This window comes from Eschrichtius robustus, chromosome 6, assembly GCF_028021215.1.
Source record: "Eschrichtius robustus isolate mEscRob2 chromosome 6, mEscRob2.pri, whole genome shotgun sequence".
Classification (NCBI taxonomy): Eukaryota; Metazoa; Chordata; class Mammalia; order Artiodactyla; family Eschrichtiidae; genus Eschrichtius; species Eschrichtius robustus.
The window spans coordinates 98,457,509-98,477,949 of record NC_090829.1 but is presented as its reverse complement, the minus strand read 5'-3'; the positions used below and the strand labels follow the sequence as shown (position 1 = coordinate 98,477,949).

At 37.7% G+C, this 20,441-nt stretch overlaps 1 protein-coding gene across 1 annotated transcript in view; it reads left to right on the top strand.

The window, feature by feature from the left end:
• The window catches only part of ADGRG7 (adhesion G protein-coupled receptor G7), an 87,729-nt gene that overhangs the window by 14,936 nt on the left and 52,352 nt on the right, over positions 1-20,441 (top strand). Inside the window, 6 exon segments of the mRNA XM_068545678.1 lie at positions 4,378-4,541; positions 4,663-4,686; positions 4,689-4,733; positions 7,420-7,583; positions 7,918-8,073; positions 10,482-10,594. Of these exon segments, the coding sequence (XP_068401779.1) occupies positions 4,378-4,541; positions 4,663-4,686; positions 4,689-4,733; positions 7,420-7,583; positions 7,918-8,073; positions 10,482-10,594 (666 nt within the window).

Here is a 20,441-nt window from a genome sequence, read left to right as displayed (position 1 = left end):
CTTTGTTCGCATGACCTATTATTTCCTTAGGAGAAATTCCTAGTAGTTCTCAGTTCTCTAATATTATAACCAGTACCTATTTAGTGTTGAGTCCTCAAAGTAGAAAAAGTGCAAATGCCTGAAACAGAACGTTCACAAGATTATAATTCTGAGAGATGATGGTAGAGGTGTTACAAACAGTTGAACTGGTGTATTTTATGACTTCAGATTTCTCTAGGAGTCTGGGTCCTTCTCACTGGGAGTGTGAACACTCCCATTTTTCTTGAAGTTGGTCCAGAGTCTATGTTCAGTGAACGCCCTTCAGAGCTGGAGGTTCTGTGTATGCAGTCTTGCTGGAGGCAAAGGAAAGGAGTGGATGCTTTTGGTGAGAAGGCTGAGGAAAGAGCCATTGTGGGATTTGGCTGAGAAAGTCACAGATCATGAGATAGATGAAAACACTGTCCCATTAATAAACAGTTATGAATTTTACTGGCTTAAGGCATGGAGAAAAAAGAAAACAATTCTGTGTGATTTATGTGTAAAGTCCAAATGGCATCGAAGAAGGTGTTTGGAGGATAAATAAAAAATTTCAATATAGGATGCGTTAAAATATGAAATGGTATAACCACACTCAATCCTTCCTTTCTCCCACTCTGAATTTCTAGTCTACTTATTTTTCTAATGATGGGCTATCAGTTTACCCTCTCCCAGGTGATCTTTTGCGTAAACCCTTGTGGACTCAGGTCTTTATTCATGTAAATAAGGCTTTCGCCTCAATCTCCAGCCCTAAGATCGTGTCAGCAAGCCCTTAGCTCTCCTCAGGAGAATACTGTTGGTGAGCTGCCAACAGAGGTAATCTCTCTCTCTCTCCTCTCTCCCCTGGAAGGAAATTAATTGTTACTCGGGGCAACTCTTCCTTTCCAAACTCCACCCGCTGAACTGAGACCAACGTGCAAGGTCTCCTGATAGGCACCAGCCTAAGTGGTGAATCTCACTCTGACTTTCCCGTTCTTTCATCCACAGTTTCCTTTTTGTGTCTCTAAGGTACTGAACTCCCCTTCTACACATATGGGGAGAAGTGGGCAGGGTGAGAGTGAAACAGAGGAGAGTGACAGGGAGGAAAGAACTCACTCCAGCTTCAGTCATCGCAGGTTGTCACGGCAGAGTTCTCCAGCATCCTTTCGTGCATTCTCTTGTTCTAAACTGGGAGGAGGCAGAGTGTTGAAGGGGGTCCAGCCAGGGCAGGGTCTCTGGCATCTGACTCAATCAGTGAATCTAAGACCTTACTTCTCCATTTTGAACACTTGCTGTAAAGACTGATCCATAACCTTGAAACTTTGCTGTTATGTTCAAGCTCCTAATTGTCCTCGTTTACCTAACTTTGGGGATGTAAAACTGCTAATACTGACTACCTTGTACATTTCCATTGCACATTTCTGTTTGCATTTCTGTTCTAGCCAGCTTTCTTTGCTTACAAGACAGCTGATCAAGTTATCTTAACCAAAAGAGAGTTACTGTAAAGAGGCATATGGAATCTCCTGGGAACCTAGGAACAGGATCGTAATACAGCTGGGCCCTATGGATGCTGGACCAGGGGGATGGCAGGGCTTCCAAGGCAGCTTTGAAGCTCTCAGTAGAGCAGTTTCGGGTCTTCCCTGTGGGAGAATGTAACGGTAGTGGCTGTTGAAATCAGATGGTTCCGGATTCAAATCTTTGCATTGCTTTTTAGTAGCTACATGATTTAGGCCAAATTACTCCATATCTCTCCAAAGAGCCTCAGATTCTTCAGTGTAATATGGGAGTGATTTTGGGACTCGCTTCAGCAGGGTTCTTGTGAGGCTCAAATGAGATAATGTATGTAAATCACTAGCATAATACCTGACTTATCCATATTAAATCTTGGAAAAATAGGTTAGCAGCTGTGTTTATCATTAACATGACTCAGTAAACATGTATGTCTCATCTTTATTTATAGTTTCTGCCTTCTCATAATTTAACCCTTTCATGATGTTGGGGAAGTAAAATTAAAAACAAAATCTTCTCCCAACCCAGAAATCCTCTCCACAAAGGTGGTAGAGAAAGAAAACACTTTAATTATTGCATAGGCATTAAACCAGAATGTGACGAACATCACAGACAAACCCCTAAGAGACTGGGAAGAAGAAGGGAATCTGATCTCTTTATGTAGGCAAGCGGATACAACCTGTTACATACGTGTTTTCAGATAAATAATAGCTAGTCCTCAGCTAAGAGAACTCGACAGCACTATTCATCACACACAGTTTATCCTAAGTTAACTGGGTAATTGAGGTGACCTTTTGTGTTAGCTAATTGACTTTATCCAGAGGAAAAACAAACCTTTCATATCTTTATGAAAAGAGGCAGTTTTGCAACTTGGAGCAAGGTACCCACCCACCGAAGTTAAGCTACTACTCTCCCACAGAAACTGGGAGATAGGGGCACTAGCTAGCTCCCTCGATGTTTCCATTTCAAAGAGATGGTTCCCAGGTCCCTGAGAAAGACATTCCTAGGTCATAAACCTGACAAAATGCCAATCTAGTTTTCAAAAGGATTTATTTACATTTCAAAGAGAAGAGAAGTGCCTGCAAGCTTTCTAAAGTAAATGCTCAAAGAAAAAGGAGGGGATGGAAATTTCTTCCCTTATTTTCCACAGGAAGAATGAAGCCTCTCATTTTTAACTTGTATTTGTCCTTACAATGATACGCAATTCTCCCTCAGTATCCGTGGGGGATTGGTTCCAGGACCACCCCCCTCTCTTACCTCCCCTGCTCCCCACGGAAACCAACATTCCCAGATGCTCAAGTCCCTTGTATAAAATGGTGTAGTTGGCTATCCGTATCTGCGGGGGTTTCCACATTAGCAAATTCAACCAACCACAGACGCGAAACCCGCGGATACGGAGGGCCCACTGTAATGACCTCTCTGGTCCCCTTGAAAGCCAGGCTTTTCTGATATAACTGCTGCACTAAATGGAAGATTCCTAGGGGAGAGAATCTGATTGCTTCTAGTCATTTGTACCAGGTTGATGGCCAGCCTCCTGATTGGGATCTCTGAGACATGCACCCACCTGTCATCCAATCAGTTACGACAAGAGGTGGAAAGAATAATATGGAATGAATAAAGGCCTTACAAGTGGCTGTGGCTAGAGCAGCCCTTTAAAAGCAGCAAACACCCCCATGTACCTGGCCCATTTTTCCCTTTAGCCTTCAAATGCCTGAAGGAGCTCCCCTTAGTATCCCCAGTGTTTCACAGGTACTGACCTTTTAGTGGGTGCTCAACAGACACTGTTGGTTGAATGAATGCATGAATTATGTTCTTAGCAGATTGCACTTTTGTTAGTTACTCCTCCTGTCGAAAGCAGCTCTGGAGTATGATTGCTATTCATTAAGTGGGAAATGCATAGTGTGAATTGCTGAAAATGACAGAAAATGGTGTTATGAAAGGAAAACTTTTGAAATAGAGAAGTTGACTTGAATGTTTCCATATAAATGACAATCACATCCTCTTTGTGAAGTTTCTTTAATTATTTAAAAATTTCTTTTTTAAATCTCACTTGGGGAAGGGAGAAGATATATTAGTGGCAGGAATAAAGATTTAGAATAAAGAACACTTACATATTAATGAAATTCTTTCATTTCTGGGAAAACTAGATTGAACCAGTTATCTTAGGTATAGACATTTTGTTTTGTCAAGTACAGAAAGAGTAGAAATATTTTTTATAGGAAACAGGAAAAGAAACAGTCTTATGACTTACCTTTGGAGAACACCAAATTAACCGATTCCCCCCACTCCCTCCCACCTTCCATCTAATGTATCTTTTAACTTATCCAAAGTAGAAAAGAACCTTGTGAAAACCTGCAAAGTTTAGTTAATAGCTGAGGCAATGAGCTCAGAGCTCTGCTCTTCCATAATTCCATATGAACTGTCACCTCAGGAGTCGCCACTTACAAGAGATGCTTTGGAACCCGAGGGGTTTGTGTGAGAGGAGAGAGTTGAATAAGTGGAAATTGAGTCTCAACTGGAGAAGCAAGAATCAAATGCCTGGTCATTGGGGGGTGGTAGCGCCATCCTTTTATGAGAAGAGCAGCATAACAAAGACTGTTTCTACTGGGAAATCTGTCATTCTTGAATTCCAGCTTTCTGGCATCTGTGTCCAAGGTACCCGTCAGTGGGAAGAGTCCACCAGAACTTTAAAAAAAGGTATATGTAACAAAGTAAGACTCTCGTAAAGAAAGTCAGATATTTTTAGGGAATTGTGCCAATATTGTGATCGCATGAATTCTGTGGTCATTCCTTTCTACTGGAATGCGGGACACACACAACTGATTTTGTGACAAATCTCCACAATATTATGTTGTTACGTTTTATTCTATGCAGGTTTATTGAGCAAACTGAAACTTATTCCTTGTCTTTGGGCAACACTTCAGTGGTAGAATCTAATATAGCAATACAGTCTGTTAATTTCTCTTCAGAAGGCACTGTGGGATCTACAGGTGTTCTCTTCACTGTGCTGAAAGGTGAGCTGTCTGTTTCAGGTTCTTGTAATAGCAGAGAGCATTCTGCTACCGATAATGCTCTATTTGTGAAAGTGTAGACTTTTATGAAATTCTGCTTTGTTTCCTTCTCATAGGAACTAAGGATTCTCTGGTTTCTGGTTTCCAGTTGTAAATGCAAATGTGGACAAACTCTGAATGAACAGGCTGAACTTCAGATCTTGCTCAACACCACAAAAAGTAGGTCTCAAATTATGTTACATGAAAAAATGCACTCCAATTCATGGAATTAATAACTTACATCCATTGAATGAGAAATAATGTTTACTGTTTCACACTGAATAATTTGTGTTGGAGTATGTTTGAGTTCTGACAAATTATGGTAATGTCAAGTCTACTTTTCTAGGCCATAGATATAATTTCTTTTTTTATTTTTTCCTCTCTTTCTTTTCAAAAACTCTTTGGAGGGTAGCAGAATTGAAATGCTCCGGCCATGGATGCAAATCTGTTTTCCAACAAAAATCTAGCTAAAGTGGTTCAGTTTTACATTTAAAAATACACTTAAAAAATACTCAATCATAAGCTTTGCCTGTGTTTACTAGTGGAATGGCACTCACAGGCTTAAATTCATCCTATAGACCTGACCTTGGGATATTTTTTTTTTTGTAATTGATGCAGTCATCATGTAGCAGTACCAATTTTCAGTTATCTCTACTAGTATGGTGCCCACCATGAGCTCCTTATCATCTTGCATGTGGCCCTTTAGAAATTCTTATGTCTATCTTGAAATGTTTGTACTTTTCTTTTTTTTTTCTTAATTAATTTTTGTTGGAGTATAGTTGCTTTACAATGTTGCGTTAGTTTCTGCTGTACAGCAAAATGAATCAGCTATACATATACATATATGCCCTCTTTTTTGGATTTCCTTCCCACTTAGGTCACCACAGTGCATTAAGTAGAGTTCCCTGTGCTATACAGTAAGTTCTCATTAGTTGTCTATTTTATACATAGTATCAATAATGTATATATGTCAATCCCAATCTCCCAGTTCCTCCTACCCCCCACTCTTTCCCCCTTGGTATCCATACATTGTACTTTTCAGAGTCTAAAAAAAAAATTGGTTAATTCAACTACAATAAGCAAACCAAACACACACATTTACTTTTATTCTCTCCCCAAATAAAAAAATCCAGTGCCAGAAAGTACATATTTTAGAAAGACTAAGTTCATAATTCTCATTGGTTATATAATTCTAATTGGCTAATTCTTTATTGGCTATAGAAGTTGAAAATATCTTCTCTCCAGTCTATAGCTATCTTTTACTTGGTTTTTCATGTCTTTTGTCATACTCAAATTTTAATTTATAATGCAGCCCAATGTATCAATCTTATTTTTGTAATTGGTACTTAAAAAAATTCATTGCTCTACTAAAGTCATGCTAGTCTCCTATATCCTCTTCTGAATACTTTTAGTGTTTGTGTTTATATTTAGGTATTCAGTACACCTAGAATTTATGTATTTAAAGGAAAATGTATATCCTTTAATAAATTTATTAGATAATAAAAGAAATTGTTAAAAAATAATCATTCAGCTAAAGAGGCATAAAAATTAAAATAAATGTAAAGAAATCTAGAAGGAAGGAATTAATGAAAAGGGCAGAAATTAATAAAAATAGAAATTAACAAATGCTAGAGTTGATCAACAAAATAAAAATTTGATTCCATGAAAGACTAATGAAAAATATGCGAGCTTCTGACAAATTTGATCAAGAAAAGAGAGAATATAAATAAACATCAAGGAGGATTACGTCTAGAGATATGGAGATTCTTTTAAAATTATAAGATAATGGTAAATATAATTTATTCTAGTGAATCTAATTATCTAGATGAAAAGATGATTTTCTAATAAATAACCAGAATACTGTAGAAATAAGGAGAGGGGTGAGTAGGGAATTTCATTTTTTAAATCTATATACTTGTATGGATTTGAATTTTACATCAAGCATGTCATTCTTTTATAAAAATAATATTAAAAAGAAGCCATACTACATTTTTAGGGTTAACTTTGTCACCTAGTATCCAGGAGGAACAATTTGGTGGGTTTAATGTGCCACGAAAACACCTCAGAAGCCAATGTCTTTATTTCCCAGATGAGGACAGAGCAAAGTGGCTGGCTGTGGAGGACATTTGGGGGGCTGTCAGGGCCTTGCCTGCCTATCTCTCAAAGCACAAGACTGATTAGGCTGGTCTCACCACCACTGCTTTAGTTTTCCTTGTATATATAATGTACATATATATGTGTGTGTGTGTGTATATATATATACACACGCACGCAAATACACACACACAAGTTTTTCACTTGTGAAAGACAGCAGAGTTCACCCTCTGCTGTTTCCCTGATATGCACAGCTTGAGCTCCAGTCTCTTAATACAGTGGTCCCTGCTCAGTCCCTCTGAATGGGAGACAGACCTCACAGAGCAATCCTCTAGATACAGCTGTCCTGATGTTCACCCTCTGCTGTTTTTTGTTTGATGTCTTATCAGTGGGGGAAGCAACGTGGTCTTGAGCTACCTTCACATTGTGTTCACTCCGTCTCACTGCATAGAAAGCAAGAATGTTTACTTTATACATGATATCCTTCCAATTTTTTTTTTGAGGTGGATTAGGCAGGAATTATGGTTTCCATTTAGAACATAAGGAATCTTATCTCAGGAAAAAAACTTAATGAGGGTGGAATAGCCAACCATATATCATATATGTTAATTACATACTGCAATTAAATAAAGGCAGCCAGCAAACCACGTTTTCTGTACTTTACCCAACAAGTATTAAGCAGTCATGCAGTTCAGTGATGGCATAGGACTTTGTTTCTTGCTTACCCTAGGGTTCATTTATTAATTTTAGTGTCCCTTTTTCCCCCTCACAGCTAATGCCAAGGCATGTGGCTTTGTAGTGTATCAAAACAACAAGCTTTTCCAATCAAAAACTTTTATAGCTAAATCACATTTTAGTCAAAAAATTATCTCAAGCAAAACTGATGAAAATGTGGAAGATCAGAGCACTTCTGTTGAAATGGTCTTTAGTCCAAGGGTGAGTTTTCCTATTAACAGAAATAATTCAGCCCACTCTTGATTACAAAAGCAGGGACAGTTTGGGCAAAAGAAATTCACAGAACAACTCTTTGAAAGATTCTTTGACAGTATTCACTTTAACTTCTCCCCATCCATATTTTTGTAGACTAGCTAAACCCAAAATTAACTACTTTGAATTTTATAACCTTTTTCCTCTCCTCAATCTGTAATGAAGATGCTATGCTTTGTACATATCTAGTTGATTTCTCATATGCTTATCTTGGCCTATTTGATTTTTTCTACCCAATTAAGCATTTTGAAAAATCAGTTGCCATTGTCTTATCGATTCACAGTACAATGAAAAAGAATTACAGCTTCATTCCTATGCCTGCGTCTATTGGAATTTTTCCCTGAAGGATTGGGACACACATGGCTGTCACAAAGAAGGAGTCATTGATGGATTCTTGCGCTGCCGCTGCAACCATACTACTAACTTTGCGGTATTGATGGTAAGGGTGTACATGGTAATCTCTTTCCTGACAAGAATTTCCTTACATACGATTTTGGTATGTGCTAATTGGAGATAATTTGGGGGGCTAGTTTACATAGACACTCAACTCAGATTAAATGGAAAAACAGGGAATGGAGTTAGAGGACGAAAAAGGGAAGTGCTGGTAAAGGCAAGTAGAATAGAGTTTTTTGCAATGTAGTCTCAGGATAGATGAGTTCAGTACTGTGTATTTAATAATGAGAAGGGAGCCCATGTGCAAAAGAGGAGCTGACGGACTCCACTCAACTAACTCACATGTCAGAAGCATGAAGTTGCTGCAGCCAGAGGTAAGGCTGTGTAGCTGTGTGCTGAAGACAGGTTCAGTACATACATAGCTGTGGGTGGGCAGTTTGAATCAGTTACCCAAAGCTTTTTCCATTGTAATCATCTAAGTTACTAAGTTTATGCCAGAAGATATAAGAGGAAAAGCTCTGTAATTCAACTTGTCCCATAATACCTCTGTGTGTGCCGTTTCACTCCAGTGCTACCCTGTACAAGTAACTGGCAACAGCTCTGGTGTGCAGCTGTTTATACACCTCTGAGATTTCTTGGGCTGACCTTTTTAGGAAGATGGGCTTCTGTTTGTTTCATTTCCAGAAACCTATTATTCTGGTGAAAACAAAAATGTTTGTTTATATACTGGATGGAATGTTTTTATATGCAGTGGAATGGGGAGGGATGTAGAGTGTCTTACCCTTACTAAGGGGCTAATAACACTATGACTCTTCCAAAGAGAAGCAGATGTTTTAATTTTCTAGTAGCTAAGATGTACCCGTATTTGAGAAGCCAATGGAGATCCAGAACGTACTGGTACAACATAGAATATCAAATTATAGAACCTTGCTTTTAAAATATTTTTGAGATAACTATCGTTTTCTTATTTTAATTACCAAATATTTAAAAATTGATTTTGACTATTTATTTTATAACTTGCATTATAGAGAGATCTGCTTTCTCAATCAGAAATGTAAAGATAAAATTTTACCTTTTTTGATATCTTAAGATCATTAGTATTATTGAATAGCTGTGTAAAGCTCAGATTGCTTTACATGTTAAATGATATAGACTATACTGTCATACTTATTTTTCTCCTTTTTTGAAGTCAGACTTTCAGCTACTCTTATAATATCTGAATCTGCCTCAATGCCCACCTACTCATGTTTGTAATTAGTTTTGGGTTGCAAAATTAAAAAAAAAAGCTGATTAGAATTGTATGTAAAATTTAAGAGCAGATAGACTCTGAGTGTATAGATGATTTCTAAGATCTGAAGATATAAGTATTCCATGATTCTTTGTCATCTACTTAGTATACTGCACGTAGGAAGTAATGTGAAATTTTTGTTTTATTATTTTTTAAAACAAAGTTTATTTTATTTTTATTTTTTCCCTACTAAAGCAATACATACTCATTGCATACAGAGTGAGTCTACTTACTCAACAGAAATATACTGATATGGAAAAATGTGTATGATATCTTAAAACAGCAGTTTGAAAATAATTTTATTATGTTAACAAACCCCTGTTTATTTGTGCAAAGAGACATAGATAATATTTGTAAGCATCTATAAAAAGGTCATCTCTGGAGAAGAGTAGGATTTCAAGAGGTAGGGTATGATGTGGGGTAGAGGCAGTAAAGAGGAATGTGTGCTTTTTAAAATTATGTTTCTATATTATTTTCATGTTTTATAAATAAGCATATTCAGCTTTTCTAATTTTAACAATTTGAAAAATTAGAAAGTACAGACAAGCAAAAATAATTATGTACATATATCCTATCCACCCAGTGACCACCATTATTACCTCTCCAGATTTCTAAGAGTATGTACTCATGTGGAATATATTTTTCTATGACTACTTACTAAAAAGCTGGGGTAGATATAGATATATTACATAAAAATTATACCCCCTTTTCCAAAGAAAAATGAACAGCATCATGTGAATATCTTTCCATGTCCATAAAAATATTTCTGCAACTTTATTTTTAGTACATCAGCTTAGATATGCAGATTTTCCCTTGGATTATAGTTACACATAAAAATAATTTAATGGGTAAATAAAGCAACTCTAGCCAATTTAGATCTAACACAAACAACTTTGATTTTAGACATTGAGGAATAGTATATATGTCTTCCCTAACTGAATTAGTTAGGTAACTGTTCTTAAGCCTCTATTTCATGTAAACTGCTTAGAGGTAAGGGGTTGATTTATTTCCTTTTAAAATACCACAGCTTTATATAAAAAAAGACATATCTGGCTATTTTGACCAATATATCTGATTGTTTTAATCAATGTGTCTCTTTATGATATTGACTTTCATAGATATTTCAGAATGGTTATTTTAAAATAATGAGTCAACTTATTTTCCAGAGTTTCAAAAAGGAATATAAATATCCTGAATCACTAGATGTATTTTCCACATTTGGATGTACACTGTCCATTGCTGGTCTGGTTCTCACAATTATATTTCAGGTCAGCACCAGGTAACCTGAAGGGAAGCAGGCTCTTCTCATGAGAGAAATTGCTATCCTGATATTATTTCCTCTCAGCATATTCCCATTAGAATACAGTCTCTTGGAACTGGAAGGGAAATCAGATGTAGTTCAACATACTCATTTTACAAGATACTCAGTCCTGGAGAGACTAAGACATACACACAAATAAATGTATACTTACAAACTGTGGTAAGTGCCTTGGAGGAAAATTACATACCAGGTAATTACAAGTTTGTCACATAAAATTAATGTGGTCCCATAGTTCATCAATGCCACAGTTCCTTAGTGTTGAATAGAAGAATAACTGCCAATCTGCATTGGCAAAGAGAGAAACGTTGCTAATCAGCAAGTTTTTGAGGATAAAAGTAAATTTTAAGCTGTATTAAGGTTTCAAATGGTAAAACTTTTAAAAAAGATTTTGAGAGAGGACCTTCAAGATGGCAGAGGAGTAAGATGTGGAGATCACCTCCCTCCCCACAAATACATCAAAAATACATCTCCATGTGGAACAACTCCTACAGAACACCTACTGAATGCTGGCAGAAGACCTCAGACTTCCCAAAGGCAAGAAACTCCCCCATGTACCTGGGTAGGGCAAAAGAAAAAAGAAAAAACAGAGACAAAAGAATAGGGATGGGACCTGCACCTCTGGGAGGGAGCTGTGAAGGAGGAAAAGCTTCCACACACTAGGAAACCCCTTCACTGGCAGAGATGGGGGGTGGGGGGGGGAAGCTTTGGAGCCACAGGGGAGAGCGCAGCAACAGGGATGCAGAAGGCAAAGCGGAGAGATTCCCACACAGAGGATCAGTGCCGACCAGCACTCACCAGCCCGAGAGGCTTGTCTGGGGAAGATGGGGGCTGGGAGCTGAGGCTCCGGCTTCGGAGGTCAGATCCCAGGGAGAGGACTGGGGTTGGCTGCGTGAACACAGAATGAAGGGGGCTAGTGCTCCACAGCTAGCCTGGAGGGAGTCCAGGAAAAAGTCTGGAACTGCTTAAGAGGCAAGAGACCATTGTTTCCAGGTGCGTGAGGAGAGGGGATTCAGAACACTGCCTAAACAAGCTCCAGAGACAGGCTTGTGCCGTGGCTATCAGCGTGGGCATCAGAGACGGGTATGAAGCACCAAGGCTGCTGCGGCAGCCACCAAGAAGCCTGTGTGCAAGCACAGGTCACTATCCACACCTCCCCTCCCGGGAGCCTGTGCAGCCTGCCACTGCCAGGGTCCCGTGATCCAGGGACAACTTCCCCGGGAGAACACACAGTGCATCTCAGGCTGTTGCAACATCATGTTGCCCTCTGCCGCTGCAGGCTTGCCCGACATTCTGTACCCCTCCCTCCTCCCGGCCTGAGTGAGCCACAGCCCCCTAATCAGCTGCTACTTTAACCCCGTCCTGTCTCAGCAAAGAACAGACACCCTCAGGTGACCTACACACACAGGCAGGGCCAAATCCAAAGCTGAAACCCAGGAGCTGTGCGAACAAAGAAGAGAAAGGGAAATTTCTCCCAGCAGCCTCAGGAACAGTGGATTAAATCTCCACAGTGAACTTGATGTACCCTGCATCTGTGGAATACCTGAATAGACAACAAATCATCCCAAAATTGAGGCGGTGGACTTTGAGAGTAACTGTAGACTTGGGGTTTGCTTTCTGCATCTAATTTGTTTCTGGTTTTATGTTTATCTTAGTTTAGTATTTAGAGCTTATTATCTTGGTAGATTTGTTTATTGATTTGGTTGCTCTCTCTTTTTTATAATATATATATATTTTTTCCTTTTTCTCTTTTTGTGTGTGTGTATGCGTATGCTTCTTTGTGTGATTTTGTCTGTATAGCTTTGCTTTTACCATTTGTCCTAGGGTTCTGTCTGTCCTTTTTTAAATTATTATTATTATACTTTATAGCACTTGTTATCATTGGTGGATTTGTTTATTGGCTTGGATGCCCTCTTCTTTCTTTTTTTAATTACTTTTTTATTTTTAATAATATTTTTAAATTTTTATTTTAATAACTTTATTTTATTTATTTATTTATTTCCTTTTTATTTCTCCCTTTTCTTCTGAGCTGTGTGGCTGACAGGGTCTTGGTGCTCCAGCCAGGTGTCAGGCCTGTGCCTCTAAGGTGAGAGAGCTGAGTTCAGGACATTGGACCACCAGAGACCTCCTGGCCCTACTTAATATCAAATGGGGAAAGCTCTCCCAGAGATATCCATCTCAGTGCTAAGACCCAGCTCCACTCAATGACCAGCAAGCTACAGTGCTGGACACCCCATACCAAACAGCAAGACAGGAACACAACCCCACCCATTAGCAAAGAGCCTGCCTAAAATCATAATAAGTTCACAGACACCCCAAACCACACCACTGGACGCGGTCCTGCCCACCAGAAAGGCAAGATCCAGCCTCATCCACCGGAACACAGGTACCAGTCCCCTCCACCAGGAAGCCTATAAAACCCACTGAACCAAACTTACCCACTGGGGGCACACACAAAAAAAACGGGAACTATGAACCTGCAGCCTGCAAAAAGGTGACCCCAAAACGCAGTAAGTTAAGCAAAATGAGAAGGCAGAGAAATACACAGCAGATGAAGGAGCAAGGTAAAAACCCACCAGACCAAACAAATGAAGAGGAAATAGGCAGTCTACCTGAAAAAGAAGTCAAATTAATGATAGTAAAGATGATCCAAAATCTTGGAAATAGAATGGAGGAAATACAAGAAACGTTTAACAAGGACCTAGAAGAACTAAGGAGCAAACAAACAATGATGAACGACACAATAAATGAAACTAAAAATTCTCTAGAAGGAATCAATAGCAGAATAACTGGGGCAGAAGAATGGGTAAGTGACATGGAAGACAAAATAGTGGAAATTGCTACTGCAGAGCAGAATAAAGAAAAAAGAATGAAAAGACTTGAGCACAGTCGCAGAGACCTCTGGGACAACATTAAATGTACCATCATTCGAATTATAGGGGTCCCAGAAGAAGAGAAAAAGAAAGGGACTGAGAAAATATTTGAAGAGATTATCGTTGAAAACTTCTCTAATATGGGAAAAGAAATAGTCAATCAAGTCCAGGAAGCACAGAGAGTCCCATACAAGATAAATCCAAGGAGAAACACGCCAAGACACATATTAATCAAACTATCAAAAATTAAATACAAAGAAAAAATATTAAAAGCAGCAAGGGAAAAACACCAAATAACATGCAAGGGAATCCCCATAAGGTTAACAGCTGATTTCTCAGCAGAAACTCTGCAAGCCAGAAGGGAGTGACAGGACATATTTAAAGTGATGAAAGGGAAAAACCTACAACTAAGATTCCTCTACCCAGCAAAGATCTCATTCAGATTCAAAGGAGAAATTAAAACCTTTAGAGACAAGCAAAAGTTAAGAAAATTCAGCACCACAAAACCAGCTTTACAACAAATGCTAAAGGAACTTCTCTAAGCAGGAAACACAAGAGAAGGAAAAGACCTACAATAACAAACCCAAAACAATCAAGAAAATGGTTAATAGGAACATACATATCGATAATTACCTTGAATGTAAGTGGATTAAATGCTCCAACCAAAAGACATAGACTGGCTAAATGGATACAAAAACAAGACCTGTATATATGCTGTCTACAAGAGACCCACTTCAGACCTAGGGACACATACAGATTGAAAGTGAGGGGATGGAAAAAGATATTCCTTGCAAATGGAAATCAAAAGAAAGCTGGAGTAGCAATTCTCATATCAGGCAAAATAGACTTTAAAATAAAGACTATTACAAGAGACAAAGAAGGACACTACAAAATGATCAAGGATCAATCCAAGAAAAAGATATAACAATTGTAAATATATATGCACCCAACATAGGAGCACCTCAATACATAAGGCAAATGCTAACAGCCATAAACGGGGAAATCAACAGTAACACAGTAATATTCGGGGACTTTAACACCCCACTTTTACCAATGGACGGATCATCCAAAATGAAAATAAATAAGGAAACACAAGCTTTAAATGATACATTAAATAAGATGGACTTAGTTGACATTTATAGGACATTCTATCCAAAAACAACAGAATACACTTTCTTCTCAAGTGGTCATGGAACATTCTCCAGGATAGATCATATCTTGGGTCACAAATCAAGCCTTGGTAAATTTAAGAAAATTGAAGTCGTATCAAGTATCTTTTCTGACCACAATGCTATGAGACTAGATATCAATTACAGGAAAAAATCTGTAAAATACAAACACATGGAGGCCAAACAATACACTACTAAATAACCAAGAGATCACTGAAGAAATCAAAGAACAAATCAAAAAATACCTAGAAACAAATGACAATGAAAACACCACTACCCAAAACCTATGGGATGCAGCAAAAGCCATTCTAAGAGGGACGTTTACACCAATACAATCCTACCTCAAGAAACAAGAAACATCTCGGACTTCCCTAGTGGCACAGTGGTTAAGAATCTGCCTGCCGGTGCAGGGGACGTGGGTTAGAGCCCTAGTCTGGGAGGATCCCACATACCGTGGAGCAGCTAAGCCTGTGTGCCACAACTACTGAGCCTGCGCTCTAGAGCCCGCGAGCCACAACTACTGAGCCTGCATGCCATAACTGCCAAAGCTTGAGTGCCTAGAGCTGGTGCTCCACAACAAGAGAAGCCACCGCAATGAGAAGCCTGTGCACCGCAACAAAGAATAGCCCCTGCTTGCCACAACTAGAGCTAGCCCATGTGCAACAACGAAGACACAACATAGCCAAAAAAAAAGAGAAGAAACAAGAAACATCTCAGAAAACACCCTAACCTTACACCTAAAGCAAATAGAGAAAGAAAAACAAAAAACCCCTAAAGTTAGCAGAAGGAAAGAAATCATAAAGATCAGATCAGAAATAAAAGAAAAAGAAATGAATGAAATGATAGCAAAGATCAGTAAAACTACAAGCTGGTTCTTTGAGAAGATAAACAAAATTGATAAGCAATTTGCCAAACTCATCAAGAAAAAAAGGGAGAAGACTCAAATCAATAGAATTAGAAATGAAAAAGGAGAAGTAACAACTGACACTGCAGAATTACACAGAATCATGAGAGATTACTACAAGCAACTATATGCCAATAAAATGGACAACCTGGAAGAAATGGACAAATTCTTAGAAAAGCACAACCTTCTGAGACTGAACCAGGAAGAAATAGAGAATATAAACAGACCAATCAGAAGCCCTGAAATTGAAACTGTGATTAAAAATCTTCCAACAAACAAAAGCCCAGGACCAGATGGCTTCACAGGTGAATTCTATCAAACATTTAGAGAAGAGCTAACACCTATCCTTCTCAACTCTTCCAAAATATAGCAGAGAGAAGAACACTCCCAAACTCATTCTACAAGGCCACCATCACCCAGATACCAAAACAAGACAAAGATGTCACAAAAGAAGAAAACTACCAGCCAATATCACTGATGAACATAGCTGCAAAAATCCTCAACAAAATACTAGCAAACAGAATCCAGCAGCACATTAAAAGGATCATACACCATGATCAAGTGGGGTTTATCCCAGGAATGCAAGGATTCTTCAATATATGCAAATCAATCAATGTGATACACCATATCAACAAATTGAAGGAGAAAAACCATATGATCATCTCAATACATGCAGAAAATGCTTTCAACAAAATTCAACACCCATTTATGATAAAAACCCTCCAGACAGTAGGCATAGAGGGAACTTACCTCAACATAATAAAGGCTATATATGACAAACCCACAGCCAACATCGTTCTCAATGGTGAAAAACTGAAACCATTTCCTCTAAGATCAGGAACAAGACAAGGTTGCCCACTCTCACCACTGTTATTCAACATAGTTTTGGAAGTTTTAGCCACAGCAATCAGAGAACAAAAAGAAATAAAAGAAATACAAATTGGAAAAGAAGAAGTAAAGCTGTCACTGTTTGCAGATGAGATGATACTATACATAGAGAATCCTAAAGATGCTACCAGAAAACTACTAGAGCTAATCAATGAGTTTGGTAAAGTAGCAGGATACAAAATTAATGCACAGAAATCTCTTGCATTCCTGTACACTAATGATGAAAAATCTGAAAGAGAAATTAAGGAAACACTACCATTTACCATTGCCACAAAAAGAATAAAATACCTAGGAATAAACCTACCTATGGAGACAAAAGACCCATATGCAGAAAACTATAAGACACTGATGAAAGAAATTAAAGATGATACAAACAGATGGAGAGCTATACCATGTTCTTGGATTGGAAGAATCAACATTGTGAAAATGACTATACTACCCAAAGCAATCTACAGATTCAATGCAATCCCTATCAAACTACCAATGGCATTTTTCACAGAATTAGAACAAAGAATTTCACAATTTGTATGGAAACACAAAAGACCCTGAATAGCCAAAGGAATCTTGAGAAAGAAAAACAGAGCTGGAGGAATCAGGCTCCCTGACTTTAGACTACACTACAAAGCTACAGTAGTCAAGACAGTACTGGGAGAAAAACAGAAATATAGATCAATGGAATGGGATAGAAAGCCCAGAGATAAACCCACGCACATATGGTCACCTTATCTCTGATAAAGGAGGCAAGAATATACAATGGAGAAAAGACAGCCTCTTCAATAAGTGGTGCTGGGAAAACTGGACAGCTACATGTAAAAGAATGAATTTAGAACACTCCCTAACACCATACACAAAAATAAACTCAAAATGGATTAAAGACCTAAATGTAAGGCCAGACACTATAAAACTCTTAGAGGAAAACATAGGCTGAATGCTCTATGACATAAATCACAGCAAGATCCTTTTTGACCCACCTCTTAGAGAAGTGGAAATAGAAACAAAAATAAACAAATGGGACCTAATGAAACTTAAAAGCTTCTGCACAGCAAAGGAAACCATAAACAAGACAAAAAGACAACCCTTAGAATGGGAGAAAATATTTGCAAACGAAGCAACTGACAAAGGATTAATCTCCAGAATTTACAAGCAGCTCATGCAGCTCAATATAAAAAAACAAACAACCCAATCCAAAAATGGGCAGAAAACCTAAACAGACATTTCTCCAAAGAAGATATACAGATGGCCAACAAACACATGAAAGGATGCTTAACATCACTAATCATTAGAGAAATGGAAATCAAAACTACAGTGAGGTATCACCTCACACCGGTTAGAATGGGCATCATCAGAAAATCTACAAACAATGAATGCTGGAGAGGGTGTGGAGAAAAGGTAACCCTCTTGCACTGTTGGTGGGAACGTAAATTGATATAGCCACTATGGAGAACAGTATGGAGGTTCCTTAAAAAACAAAAATAGAACTACCATATGACCCAGCAATCCCACTACTGGGCATATACCCTGAGAAAACCATAATTCAAAAAGAATCATGTACCACAATGTTCATTGCAGCTCTATTTACAATAGCCAGGACATGGAAGCCACCTAAGTGTCCATCGACAAATGAATGGATAAAGAAGATGTGGCACATATATACAATGGAATATTACTCAGCCATAAAATGAAACGAAATTGAGTCATTTGTAGTGAGGTGGATGGACCTAGAATCTGTCATACAGAGTGAAGTAAGTCAGAAAGAGAAAAACAAATACCGTATGCTAACACATGTATATGGAAACTAAAGAAAAAAATGTATTCTCACCTGGTTTTTCCTTGCAAACTCAAGGTGTATCACAATGCTTCTTTCCTTCAGAATTATTTCTCTCTAATAAATTCCTTCACAACTGTTTTCTCAGATGTGTAGATTCAGGAATTTTTTGTTCTAAAGGTATTGCCATTTAAACATTTTTTCCTGAAGTTTTATTGAAAAAAATTAAAAGTCTATAGAAATGTTGAAAGAGACTAAGTGAACACCCAAATACCCTTCACCTGGATTCACCAGTTGTTAATATTTTGCTTTCTCTCTTTTCCTATTTTTTCCTGATATTTTGAAAGTAAGTTGTAAACACCATGACTGTCATCTCCAAATTCTTCAAGCATGTATGCATCTCCTAAAAACAAGGGCACTCCTACATAGTATAATATTATTATCCTCACTCAGAATATTTAACTCAAGAATTTAGCATTAATATGTTTTCATGTTAATGTCCTTATTCAAATTTCTCCAGCTGTTCCAATTATGTCCATTTTAGCTGTTCCCCACCCCCCCCAATTTATTTAGTAATTGTGTCTCTTTAGTTGTCTTTAGCCTAGAATAATTCCTCTGCTTTTTAAATTTGTTTGTTTTGGTCTTTCATGACATTAAAACATTTGAAGTGTTCAGGTTAGTTATTTTATAGAAGGTAGAATATTCTACAATATAAAATTTCTCTGAAATTTTCCAATGATTAGATACAGGTTACATTTTTTTGATGAGAATTCTAATAAGTCTTTTTCATTGTGGCACAGCAAGAAGTGCATGATGTCAGTTTGTCCCGTTTTTGCTGTGTCATTTGCTTCCTTGTTTAAAGTAGTGTCTGGTAGATTTCTATACTGTAAAGTCTCAATTTTTCCCTTTGTAAATAATAGGCAATCCATGCAGTGAAACTTTGGGACTGTGTGAATATTCTGTTCCCCAACTTTTACTCAGTGGTTTTGGTATTCACTGATGATCCTAACTAGTATATATGATTACATTGGTGGGTGAATGATGGTCTCTAATCTATAATTCCTTCTATATTTAGTCACTATATTACTTTGGAAAGAAGTGTACTCTCCAGTGCAGCTGCAGGGAGTCCTTTCATGTTGTTTTTTCATGTCCGTGTCAGTCTATAAGCATTTCCTTATGTAAGGCACAGCAAGATGGTCCAGGTACATCTTTCACTTCTTCTGCCCCATACTTAGAATAAGCCATTTGTCCAAAGAGCCAGAATTATTTTTGATTCTTTTCTTTACCTTTCACACTTAATGAGTCTCTTGCCCTTCGTTTAAAATTTTTACATTGAGTGTTTACTATGTGCCAAGCAACATGTGAGGAGGTAAATACAAAACTATGAACAAGACATATAAACTCCCCTCTCCCTTGGAATTTACATTCTCGGGGGGAAGACAGACGTTGTACAAATATATACAGAAATAAATATATAATTACAAATTGTGGTAAGTGCCTTGAAGCAAAATTACATGCCATGTAATTATGTCTGTCATGTAAAGTGAAATGGCTCTTATATCTGTCTTTTCATTTATAAAGACACTTGAACAGACAGTTATTTGGTTCCATGTGAATAAGTTGTGGTAGCTGTGTAACTATTGGTTTGGCCAAAAAGTTCGTCTGGGTTTTTCTGTAAGATGGCACGGAAAAACCAGAATGAACTTTTTGGCCAACCCGATAGTTTCTTTGCCTAAAATCTCACTCCTTCCAATTGTCATCATATTTTTGTGTGTGTGTGTGTCCTCTATCAGCTTGTTTTTAGCAGTTTTGCTGTCATAGATAACATATATATTATATATTTCTGTGCATATAATAAAAATGCACAGAATATAGTAATATACAGAAGACCCGTTTGAAAATAGCCTATTTGAAAATAGCTTGTTCTCTCTGTAGATAATTTATGTTTGAAATTGGAGAAAAATTAAAAACGAACTTTACTTTTATATAAATGGATTCTTTTGAATGCTTTTTGCATTTCTGCTCTTTAAATCTTTCAGAAGACTTAAAATAAAATTTTGAATTATCCGGAAAATCTCAACTAAAATATCACGAGGATGGACAGAGTTCTGTTTTAATATAAGCTTTTCATTCAGTGTGGGAATCCAAAGACTAAGAAGGACCATGGTGGAATGTTATGGTAGGACCATAAAGGATATATAATTAGCAA